The sequence below is a fragment of the Oncorhynchus kisutch genome, linkage group LG14, assembly GCF_002021735.2.
Source record: "Oncorhynchus kisutch isolate 150728-3 linkage group LG14, Okis_V2, whole genome shotgun sequence".
NCBI classification, from domain to species: Eukaryota; Metazoa; Chordata; class Actinopteri; order Salmoniformes; family Salmonidae; genus Oncorhynchus; species Oncorhynchus kisutch.
Genome location: NC_034187.2, coordinates 2,460,975 through 2,473,371, shown reverse-complemented (window position 1 = coordinate 2,473,371; position 12,397 = coordinate 2,460,975). Strand labels below are relative to the sequence as shown.

Sequence of the window (12,397 nt, the reverse complement as noted above, 5' to 3'; positions counted from 1 at the left end):
TACTAGTGTCCAGTGATGCTTTATCACAGACACAGGTACTAGTGTCCAGTGATGCTTTATCACAGACACAGGTACTAGTGTCCAGTGATGCTTTATCACAGACACAGGTACTAGTGTCCAGTGATGCTTTATCACAGACACAGGTACTAGTGTCCAGTGATGCTTTATCACAGACACAGGTACTAGTGTCCAGTGATGCTTTATCACAGACACAGGTACTAGTGTCCAGTGATGCTTTATCACAGACACAGGTACTAGTGTCCAGTGATGCTTTATCACAGACACAGGTACTAGTGTCCAGTGATGCTTTATCACAGACACAGGTACTAGTGTCCAGTGATGCTTTATCACAGACACAGGTACTAGTGTCCAGTGATGCTTTATCACAGACACAGGTACTAGTGTCCAGTGATGCTTTATCACAGACACAGGTACTAGTGTCCAGTGATGCTTTATCACAGACACAGGTACTAGTGTCCAGTGATGCTTTATCACAGACAAAGGTACTAGTGTCCAGTGATGCTTTATCACAGACACAGGTCAGTGTCCAGTGATGCTTTATCACAGACACAGGTACTAGTGTCCAGTGATGCTTTATCACAGACACAGGTCAGTGTCCAGTGATGCTTTATCACAGACACAGGTACTAGTGTCCAGTGATGCTTTATCACAGACACAGGTACTAGTGTCCAGTGATGCTTTATCAGACACAGGTACTAGTGTCCAGTGATGTTTTATCACAGACACAGGTACTAGTGTCCAGTGATGCTTTATCACAGACACAGGTACTAGTGTCCAGTGATGCTTTATCACAGACACAGGTACTAGTGTCCAGTGATGTTTTATCACAGACACAGGTACTAGTGTCCAGTGATGCTTTATCACAGACACAGGTACTAGTGTCCAGTGATGCTTTATCACAGACACAGGTACTAGTGTCCAGTGATGTTTTATCACAGACACAGGTACTAGTGTCCAGTGATGCTTTATCACAGACACAGGTACTAGTGTCCAGTGATGCTTTATCACAGACACAGGTCAGTGTCCAGTGATGCTTTATCACAGACACAGGTACTAGTGTCCAGTGATGCTTTATCACAGACAAAGGTACTAGTGTCCAGTGATGCTTTATCACAGACACAGGTACTAGTGTCCAGTGATGCTTTATCACAGACACAGGTACTAGTGTCCAGTGATGCTTTATCACAGACACAGGTACTAGTGTCCAGTGATGCTTTATCACAGACACAGGTCCAGTGATGCTTTATCACAGACACAGGTACTAGTGTCCAGTGATGCTTTATCAGACACAGGTACTAGTGTCCAGTGATGCTTTATCACAGACACAGGTACTAGTGTCCAGTGATGCTTTATCACAGACACAGGTACTAGTGTCCAGTGATGCTTTATCACAGACACAGGTACTAGTGTCCAGTGATGTTTTATCACAGACACAGGTACTAGTGTCCAGTGATGCTTTATCACAGACACAGGTACTAGTGTCCAGTGATGCTTTATCACAGACACAGGTACTAGTGTCCAGTGATGCTTTATCACAGACACAGGTCAGTGTCCAGTGATGCTTTATCACAGACACAGGTACTAGTGTCCAGTGATGCTTTATCACAGACACAGGTACTAGTGTCCAGTGATGCTTTATCACAGACACAGGTACTAGTGTCCAGTGATGCTTTATCACAGACACAGGTACTAGTGTCCAGTGATGCTTTATCACAGACACAGGTACTAGTGTCCAGTGATGCTTTATCACAGACACAGGTACTAGTGTCCAGTGATGCTTTATCACAGACACAGGTACTAGTGTCCAGTGATGCTTTATCACAGACACAGGTACTAGTGTCCAGTGATGCTTTATCACAGACACAGGTACTAGTGTCCAGTGATGCTTTATCACAGACACAGGTCAGTGTCCAGTGATGCTTTATCACAGACACAGGTACTAGTGTCCAGTGATGCTTTATCACAGACACAGGTACTAGTGTCCAGTGATGCTTTATCACAGACACAGGTACTAGTGTCCAGTGATGCTTTATCACAGACACAGGTACTAGTGTCCAGTGATGCTTTATCACAGACACAGGTCAGTGTCCAGTGATGCTTTATCACAGACACAGGTACTAGTGTCCAGTGTTGTTTCACTGTAAAGTCTGTTATTTATTAGATTTTTACACTTTAAAATAACGTTTGATTTAATTGAATGGTGACTTACTGGTCTGGTTGTGCTTGGTCCACTCTGCCCTCAGTTCATCAGCCAGGTCCTGATGCTCCACCACCTCCAGAGCTGATATCAACTCTTCTGGCCAGTTCATTCTCTTCTGTACATAGTCCAGCAGGATCTGCATTGCAGCTGAGTTACCGACACAATTTCTCATGGCCTGGATCTCCTCCTAAGAATATGATGAATGAGAATATTTGAAAAACTAGAACTGCGCCACTCGGGAATGGGCTTTTTGTGGTCTTCCAAAAATCGGTATCTGCGTTGAAAAATCGGTCGACCTCTAGTCCATACAGAAATGGTTTGTCGAGATCAATATGTAAGAACTTGACTAGCCTGCACAGAGCCCTGACCTCAACCCCATCGAACTCCTTTGGGATGAATTGGAACGCCAACTGCGAACCAGGCCTAATCGCCCAACATCAGTGCCCGACCTCACCAATGCTTTTGTGGCTGAATGGAATCAAAACCCTGCAGTAATGTTCCAACATCTAGTGGAAAGCCTTCCCAGAAGAGTGGAGGCTGTTATAGCAGCAATGTTCCAACATCTAGTGGAAAGCCTTCCCAGAAGAGTGGAAGCTGTTATAGCAGCGAAGGGGAGCCCAACTCCATATGAATCACCATGATTTTGGAATCAGATATTGTCCACATACTTTTGGTCATGTAGTGTACCTGACTATACACAGCCATAACCAACCCTAACCCATACCTGACTACACACAGCCATAACCAACCCATACCTGACTAGACACAGCCATAACCAACCCATACCTGACTAGACACAGCCATAACCAACCCATACCTGACTATACACAGCCATAACCAACCCTAACCCATACCTGACTAGACACATCCATAACCGACCCTAACCCATACCTGACTAGACACAGCCATAACCAACCCATACCTGACTAGACACAGCCATAACCAACCCTAACCCATACCTGACTAGACACAGCCATAACCAACCCATACCTGACTATACACAGCCATAACCAACCCATACCTGACTAGACACAGCCATAACCAACCCATACCTGACTATACACAGCCATAACCAACCCACACCTGACTAGACACAGCCATAACCAACCCATACCTGACTAGACACAGCCATAACCAACCCATACCTGACTAGACACAGCCATAACCAACCCATGCCTGACTAGACACAGCCATAACCAACCCATACCTGACTAGACACAGCCATAACCAACCCTAACCCATACCTGACTAGACACAGCCATAACCAACCCATACCTGACTAGACACAGCCATAACCAACCCATACCTGACTAGACACAGCCATAACCAACCCATACCTGACTATACACAGCCCTAACCAACCCATACCTGACTAGACACAGCCATAACCAACCATAACCCATACCTGACTAGACACAGCCATAACCAACCCTAACCCATACCTGACTATACACAGCCATAACCAACCCACACCTGACTAGACACAGCCATAACCAACCCATACCTGACTAGACACAGCCATAACCAACCCATACCTGACTAGACACAGCCATAACCAACCCATGCCTGACTAGACACAGCCATAACCAACCCATACCTGACTAGACACAGCCATAACCAACCCATACCTGACTAGACACAGCCATAACCAACCCTAACCCATACCTGACTAGACACAGCCATAACCAACCCTAACCCATACCTGACTATACACAGCCATAACCAACCCATACCTGACTATACACAGCCATAACCAACCCATACCTGACTAGACACAGCCCTAACCAACCCATACCTGACTAGACACAGCCATAACCAACCCATACCTGACTAGACACAGCCATAACCAACCCATACCTGACTAGACACAGCCATAACCAACCCATACCTGACTAGACACAGCCATAACCAACCCATACCTGACTAGACACAGCCATAACCAACCCATACCTGACTAGACACAGCCATAACCAACCCATACCTGACTAGACACAGCCATAACCAACCCATACCTGACTAGACACAGCCATAACCAACCATTACCATGTATGTTAATAACCTGGTTTGCTAGAGATTCCCAGGTAATTTGTTTTGGGGGGGGGTTCTTTGACCTGTATTTCCAGAAAATCATAGGAAATGTTCTTTAATTGATGCAGTCAATTAGCAGTCAAACAGTCTCTGAACAATCCATGTCTGGTTGGAAGAGTGTCTGTTGGGGGGGGGAAATCTCCAATTGCAGGGGCATTCAACTTTGACCCTAAGAGGTCTGGAGACAGCTGATTTTCTGTTCTACCTGATAAGTAATTGCACCCACCTGGTGTCCCAGGTCTAAATCGGTCCCTGATTAGAGGGGAATCACCCACCTGGTGTCCCAGGTCTAAATGATTCCCTGATTAGAGGGGAATCACCCACCTGGTGTCCCAGGTCTAAATCAGTCCCTGATTAGAGGGGAATCACCCACCTGGTGTCCCATGTCTAAATCAGTCCCTGATTAGAGGGAATCACCCACCTGGTGTCCCAGGTCTAAATCAGTCCCTGATTAGAGGGGAATCACCCACCTGGTGTCCCATGTCTAAATCAGTCCCTGATTAGAGGGGAATCACCCACCTGGTGTCCCAGGTCTAAATCAGTCCCTGATTGGAGGGGAATCACCCACCTGGTGTCCCAGGTCTAAATCAGTCCCTGATTAGAGGGGAATCACCCACCTGGTGTCCCATGTCTAAATCAGTCCCTGATTAGAGGGGAATCACCCACCTGGTGTCCCAGGTCTAAATCAGTCCCTGATTGGAGGGGAATCACCCACCTGGTGTCCCAGGTCTAAATCAGTCCCTGATTAGAGGGGAATCACCCAACTGGTGTCCCAGGTCTAAATCAGTCCCTGATTGGAGGGGAATCACCCACCTGGTGTCCCAGGTCTAAATGATTCCCTGATTAGAGGGGAATCACCCACCTGGTGTCCCAGGTCTAAATCAGTCCCTGATTAGAGGGGAATCACCCACCTGGTGTCCCAGGTCTAAATCAGTTCCTGATTAGAGGGGAATCACCCACCTGGTGTCCCATGTCTAAATCAGTCCCTGATTGGAGGGGAATCACCCACCTGGTGTCCCATGTCTAAATCAGTCCCTGATTGGAGGGGAATCACCCACCTGGTGTCCCAGGTCTAAATCAGTCCCTGATTAGAGGGAATCACCCACCTGGTGTCCCAGGTCGAAATCAGTCCCTGATTAGAGGGAATCACCCACCTGGTGTCCCAGGTCTAAATCAGTCCCTGATTGGAGGGGAATCACCCACCTGGTGTCCCAGGTCTAAATCAGTCCCTGATTAGAGGGGAATCACCCACCTGGTGTCCCAGGTCTAAATCAGTCCCTGATTGGAGGGGAATCACCCACCTGGTGTCCCAGGTATAAATCAGTCCCTGATTAGAGGGAATCACCCACCTGGTGTCCCAGGTCTAAATCAGTCCCTGATTAGAGGGGAATCACCCACCTGGTGTCCCAGGTCTAAATCAGTCCCTGATTAGAGGGGAATCACCCACCTGGTGTCCCAGGTCTAAATCAGTCCCGGATTAGAGGGGAATCACCCACCTGGTGTCCCAGGTCTAAATCAGTCCCTGATTAGAGGGGAATCACCCACCTCGTGTCCCAGGTCTAAATCAGTCCCTGATTAGAGGGGAATCACCCACCTGGTGTCCCAGGTCTAAATCAGTCCCTGATTAGAGGGGAATCACCCCCCTGGTGTCCCAGGTCTAAATCAGTCCCTGATTAGAGGGGAATCACCCACCTGGTGTCCCAGGTCTAAATCAGTCCCTGATTGGAGGGGAATCACCCACCTGGTGTCCCAGGTCTAAATCAGTCCCTGATTGGAGGGGAATCACCCACCTGGTGTCCCAGGTCTAAATCAGTCCCTGATTAGAGGGGAATCACCCACCTGGTGTCCCAGGTCTAAATCAGTCCCTGATTAGAGGGGAATCACCCACCTGGTGTCCCAGGTCTAAATCAGTCCCTGATTGCAGGAGGAACACTGGACAAATGCAGTGGAACTGGCTTCGAGGTCCAGAGTTCAGTTAGAGGGTCCTAAAACTTTGCGTATGCTTCCCAGTCGAAGCAGTTTGCTCATTCACTGAACAAAAATATGAAACGCAACATGTAAAGTGTTGTTTCATGAGCTGAAATAAAAGATCCCAGAAATGTGCCATATGCATAAAAAGCTTATTTCTCTCAAATGTTGTGCACGGATTTGTCATCCAAAACGACTGGCCCTAATCATGACATCCAAAACAACTGGCCCTAATCATGTCATCCAAAACAACTGGCCCTAATCATCCAAACAAGGATAATATCTTGCATTGAAGAAAGGGTAAATGCTAAGTGGGATTATTGGCACGTCAAACTGTGACATCACCCCATTGAAGTTAAAATCTTAAAATGGTTCAAGTAAGAGTTAAGGTCTGTCACGGCTTTCTTTTGTTGAAGGAGAGGCGGGCCAAAACGCAGCGTGGTTATTGTGATACATCTTTAATAAAGATGAAAATAGAACAATATACCAAAAAAACTAGAAACCGTGAAAAACCGAAAACAGCCCTATCTGGTGTAACAAACACAAAGACAGGAACAATCACCCACACAAAACCCAACACCAAACAAGCTACCTAAATATGGCTCCCAATCAGAGACAATGACTAACACCTGCCTCTGATTGAGAACCATATCAGGCCCAAACACAGAAACAGACAAACAAGACATCCAACACAGAATGCCCACTCAGATCACACCCTGACCAAACAAAACACAGAAACAGACAAACAAGACATCCAACACAGAATGCCCACTCAGATCACACCCTGACCAAACAAAACACAGAAACAGACAAACAAGACATCCAACACAGAATGCCCACTCAGATCACACCCCGACCAAACAAAACACAGAAACAGACAAACAAGACATCCAACACAGAATGCCCACTCAGATCACACCCTGACCAAACAAAACATAGAAACAGACAAACAAGACATCCAACACAGATTGCCCACTCAGATCACACCCTGACCAAACAAAACACAGAAACAGACAAACAAGACATCCAACACAGAATGCCCACTCAGATCACACCCTGACCAAACAAAACACAGAAACAGACAAACAAGACATCCAACACAGATTGCCCACTCAGATCACACCCTGACCAAACAAAACACAGAACATACAAAGCAAACTATGGTCAGGGTGTGACAAGGTCAGAGGATAAGGTTAGGGCTTTAGGGTAGGGTCGTACCAAGGATCTCACTTAGCATCTACCAGGAAGAAACATCATCAGACCTGAATAAGCCAATGACCAACATCCAACATGTTCATGGCCATGTTCTGTTATAATCTCCACCCGGCACAGCCAGAAGAGGACTGGCCACCCCTCATAGCCTGGTTCCTCTCTACCCGGCACAGCCAGAAGAGGACTGGCCACCCCTCATAGCCTGGTTCCTCTCTACCCAGCACAGCCAGAAGAGGACTGGCCACCCCTCATAGCCTGGTTCCTCTCTAGGTTTCTTCCTAGGTTTTGGCCTTTCTAGGGAGTTTTTCCTAGCCAACGTGCTTCTACACCTGCATTGCTTGCTGTTTGGGGTTTTAGGCTGGGTTTCTGTACAGCACTTTGAGATATCAGCTGATGTACGAAGGGCTATATAAATACATTTGATTTGATTTGAGCTACCCACCCTGTCAGACTGTGTAAGGCAGGGGAGGTTGGCCATGAGCTCTGTGGCTCTCACTCTTCTGATAAACTCCGTCATTCTGTTGCGCAGGTGCAAAGACAGTTTATCACGTGTGAAAGACATCTCTGCGCTGTCGAGAGAGTAGGAGAGAGAGAGCAGAGAAGAAATCCTCAACAAAACGTACATATTTATTGACATTAGATTTGACAATATAAATGCAATTCAACAACACATGTGGATACATACTGACATTTAAATGCATTGAGGATGACACTTAAAGCAATTTATTTCCCTTTGTGGTTCTCTCAGTCCAAAAGGTTCCTTGACTACGACCCAGCAGTGTGTGATGCAGCTTTACATTAGCTATTTAGGCCCAAACCCCTGTTTTCCAAATACATTGCACCTTAAGAGGCTCCGTCTCTGGCTCCTTAGGCTGACCTCTCGCACAGAGATTTATTAAGCTCAAAGTAGACCAGCGTCCCTGCCATGTGTGCCTGATCTGGACCAGCAGCGCACTGTAAAGGGAATGCCCTGGTCTAAAGCAGGAACTCCTTCATTCCCGGGACGTACTATTTCTGTAGGTCTACGTAGGTCTACATAGGCTTATAGACTACTACAGCTATCCTCGTGTTATAGTTGACAGCTGCTATCTGTCTATCTTGGTGTTTGAACTTCAGATCGACCCTTTAAAGTTGACAGTCAAATCTATCTACCAGGTGGAATTAATCCCCAGTGTCTGAGTGAGGAGACGCACAAGGGACAGGAGTCCTGAGCAGCAGAATGGATAGGAGTCCTGAGCAGCAGAATGGACAGGAGTCCTGAGCAGCAGAATGGACAGGAGTCCTGAGCAGCAGAATGGATAGGAGTCCTGAGCAGCAGAATGGATAGGAGTCCTGAGCAGCAGAATGGATAGGAGTCCTGAGCAGCAGAATGGATAGGAGTCCTGAGCAGCAGAATGGACAGGAGTCCTGAGCAGCAGAATGGACAGGAGTCCTGAGCAGCAGAATGGATAGGAGTCCTGAGCGGCAGAATGGATAGGAGTCCTGAGCGGCAGAATGGACAGGAGTCCTGAGCAGCAGAATGGATAGGAGTCCTGAGCAGCAGAATGGATAGGAGTCCTGAGCAGCAGAATGGACAGGAGTCCTGAGCAGCAGAATGGACAGGAGTCCTGAGCAGCAGAATGGATAGGAGTCCTGAGCAGCAGAATGGACAGGAGTCCTGAGCAGCAGAATGGACAGGAGTCCTGAGCAGCAGAATGGATAGGAGTCCTGAGCAGCAGAATGGACAGGAGTCCTGAGCAGCAGAATGGACAGGAGTCCTGAGCAGCAGAATGGACAGGAGTCTCTGCTTAAACGGCCACACACCAGCACTGTCACACACACACACCAGCACTGTCACACACACACACACACACACACACACACACACACACCTCTGTGGCCATTGTTGGGTGGTCAAAACCTTTACAACGTATGTAGAAATACAAGTTTCCAGAGTTAAGAAGCAGGAATGTGTCTGTCTGGACAAACTAAGGCAGAGCTCTGTCAGGATCGACCCTAAGGCAGAGCTCTGTCAGGATCGACCCTAAGGCAGAGCTCTGTCAGGATCGACCCTAAGGCAGAGCTCTGTCAGGGTCGACCCTAAGGCAGAGCTCTGTCAGGAGAAACTAAGGCATCACCTAGTTACCTGTTCAGGTGTGTAAGGGATATTACTGTTTAGTAGAGCCACAATACATTATTGATAAGGCCTACAATATTGTCTGAGTAAATAGTCATTATGCCAAGTTCCTCGGCGTACACATCACGGACAAACTGAATGGGTCCACCCACACAGACAGCGTTGTGAAGGAGGCGCAGCGGGCGCCTCTTCAACCTCAGGAGGCTGAAGAAATTCGGCTGGTCACCAAAAACACTCACAAACTTCTACAGATGCACAATCGAGAGCATCATGTCAGGCTGTATCACCGCCTGGTATGGCAACTGCTCCGCCCACAACCGTAAGGCTCTCCAGAGGGTAGTGTGGTCTGCACTACGCATCACCGGGGGGGGGGGGGGCAAACTACCTGCCCTCCAGGACACCTGTACCCTTTACCATCTACTGCATCTTGCCATCTTTATGTAATACATGTATCACTAGCCACTTTAAACTATGCCACTTTGTTTACATACCCTACATTACTCATCTCATATGTATATACTGTACTCAATACCATCTACTGCATCTTGCCTATGACGTTCTGTACCATCACTCATTCATATATCTGTACATATTCTTTATCCCTTAACACTTGTGTGTATAAGGTAGTAGTTGTGGAATTGTTAGGTTAGATTACTAAATTAAATTGGATTAAATTGGATTTGATTTGAAAGAGTAGACTACTATCTTATTGAGGTGGCAGGTAGCCTCGTGGTTAGAGTGTAGAGGTGGCAGGTAGCCTAGTGGTTAGAGTGTAGAGGTGGCATGTAGCCTAGTGGTTAGAGTGTAGAGGTGGCAGGTAGCCTAGTGGTTAGAGTGTAGAGGTGGCAGGTAGCCTAGTGGTTAGAGTGTAGAGGTGGCAGGTAGCCTAGTGGTTAGAGTGTAGAGGTGGCAGGTAGCCTAGTGGTTAGAGTGTAGAGGTGGCAGGTAGCCTAGTGGTTAGAGTGTAGAGGTGGCAGGTAGCCTAGTGGTTAGAGTGTAGAGTTGGCAGGTAGCCTAGTGGTTAGAGTGTGGGGGGGGCAGGTAGCCTAGTGGTTAGAGTGTGGAGGTGGTAGGTAGCCTAGTGGTTCGAGTATAGAGGTGGTAGGTAGCCTAGTGGGTAGAGTGTGGAGGTGGCAGGTAGTCTAGTGGTTAGAGTGTAGGGGTGGCAGGTAGCCTAGTGGTTAGAGTGTAGAGTTGGCAGGTAGCCTAGTGGTTAGAGTGTGGGGGGGGCAGGTAGCCTAGTGGTTAGAGTGTAGGGGAGGCAGGTAGCCTAGTGGTTAGAGTGTAGAGGAGGCAGGTAGTCTAGTGGTTAGAGCATTGGACTAGGAACCTGAATGGTTGCCAGATCGAATCCCTGAGCTGACACGGTAAAGATCTGTCGTTCTGCCCCCTGAACATGGCACTTAATTTAGATATATTTTCTACTGTTCCTAGGCGTCATTGAAAATAAGAATTTGTTCTTAACTGACTTGCATAATTACATAAAGGTAACAGTCATTGCAGCCTAAATGGTGTGAAACATTTTCAATATCTCCATGACTAAATAATACACATAGATTTGAAGGATAATAATCAGTCCATGTTCACAGTGAGTTCGTTGAAAAGACGAAGTGATCAAATTCAACATCTACTCACAGACTCCAACCTTGACTTTCTCTGCCTCTCAGAGACATGGCTTCATAAACACTCTCCATGTGCTGCTTTGGTTGTGCCTGGCTACAATGTTTTCAGGAGAGACAGGATTGAGGGAAGAGGAGGGAGGGGGTGTGATGATTTACATTAAAGAACATATCCGATGTAAACAAATTGAGTGGTCATGTGATAATGAACTAGAATGTATCGGCCTGAACGTTACACTGTCTCCCCAAATGTCTTTTACCCTCATTGGAATGTATAGGCCACCTTCCACCAAAAGTGTGTTTTTTGATCAGTTTAATACCATGCTTAGGGAATGTGATTTTGGGAAAGAGGTCATCTTAATGGGAGATTTTAACATTAATTATGAAGACAAGTGTTGTAGGAAAACCCTCAAACGGATCACTAATACCTTTGACCTTACACAGCTAGTTAAAGGGCCAACCAGGGTGACTTGTTGCTCTAAAACACAGATTGATTTGGTGTTCAGTAATAAACCAGAGAGAGTGACTAAATCATTCAATATGGTTACTGGGCTGTCTGATCATAATCTGACACTTATAGCCAGAAAGCTGTCTAAGAGCAGGTTTAACCTCTCTACTGTTAGAAAGCCGGATCAACTCAGAATACCTAAGAGTGAATTAAATAATTTAGGGAATAAACTGGAATGATCTCTTGTCCTATACAGACGTGGAAGCTGATAGTCAGGTTTTTCTATCCACAATCCAGACTACAATAAATGGCTTCCTAAAGAAAATCAAATCCAAACCTGGCCAAAAGAGCACTCTTCCTTGGCTAAATGGAGAAATCTGGAAATTGATGAAAGAACGAGATTATGCTCTAAAAATAGCCCTAAAATCTAAATTAGAGCATGACAGACGTAGGTTTACCATGTTGAGAAATAAGGTGATGAAAGAAATCAGACAGGCCAAGGCAAACTTTTTTATTAACATAATTGGTGAAGCAAAGGGAAATTCTAAATTGATTTGGGAGAATCTAAAAAAGTTAACAGGGAAAGACCATAGTAACACTGCAAAAAGACTAGAAATCATGGTGAATAACAATCTAACACAGGATGCAGTCGAAATAGCAATAGCCTTCAATTCCTACTTTATTGACTCTGTCAGGGTACTGACACAGAACCCCTCCACTTGTTT

At 46.4% G+C, this 12,397-nt stretch overlaps 1 protein-coding gene across 1 annotated transcript in view; it reads right to left on the bottom strand.

Annotated features, from left to right (window-relative positions):
• Positions 1–8,119, bottom strand: part of LOC116353304 (flocculation protein FLO11-like) — an 18,687-nt gene extending 10,568 nt beyond the window's left edge. Inside the window, exons 1-2 of the mRNA XM_031787583.1 lie at positions 7,932–8,119; positions 2,231–2,408 (exon numbers count right to left, since the gene is read on the bottom strand). Coding sequence (XP_031643443.1) covers positions 2,231–2,408; positions 7,932–8,114 — 361 coding nt within the window. The 5' untranslated portion in view covers positions 8,115–8,119. The remainder of the gene's footprint in view (positions 1–2,230; positions 2,409–7,931) is intronic.
• Between the last annotated feature and the right edge of the window lie 4,278 nt (positions 8,120–12,397).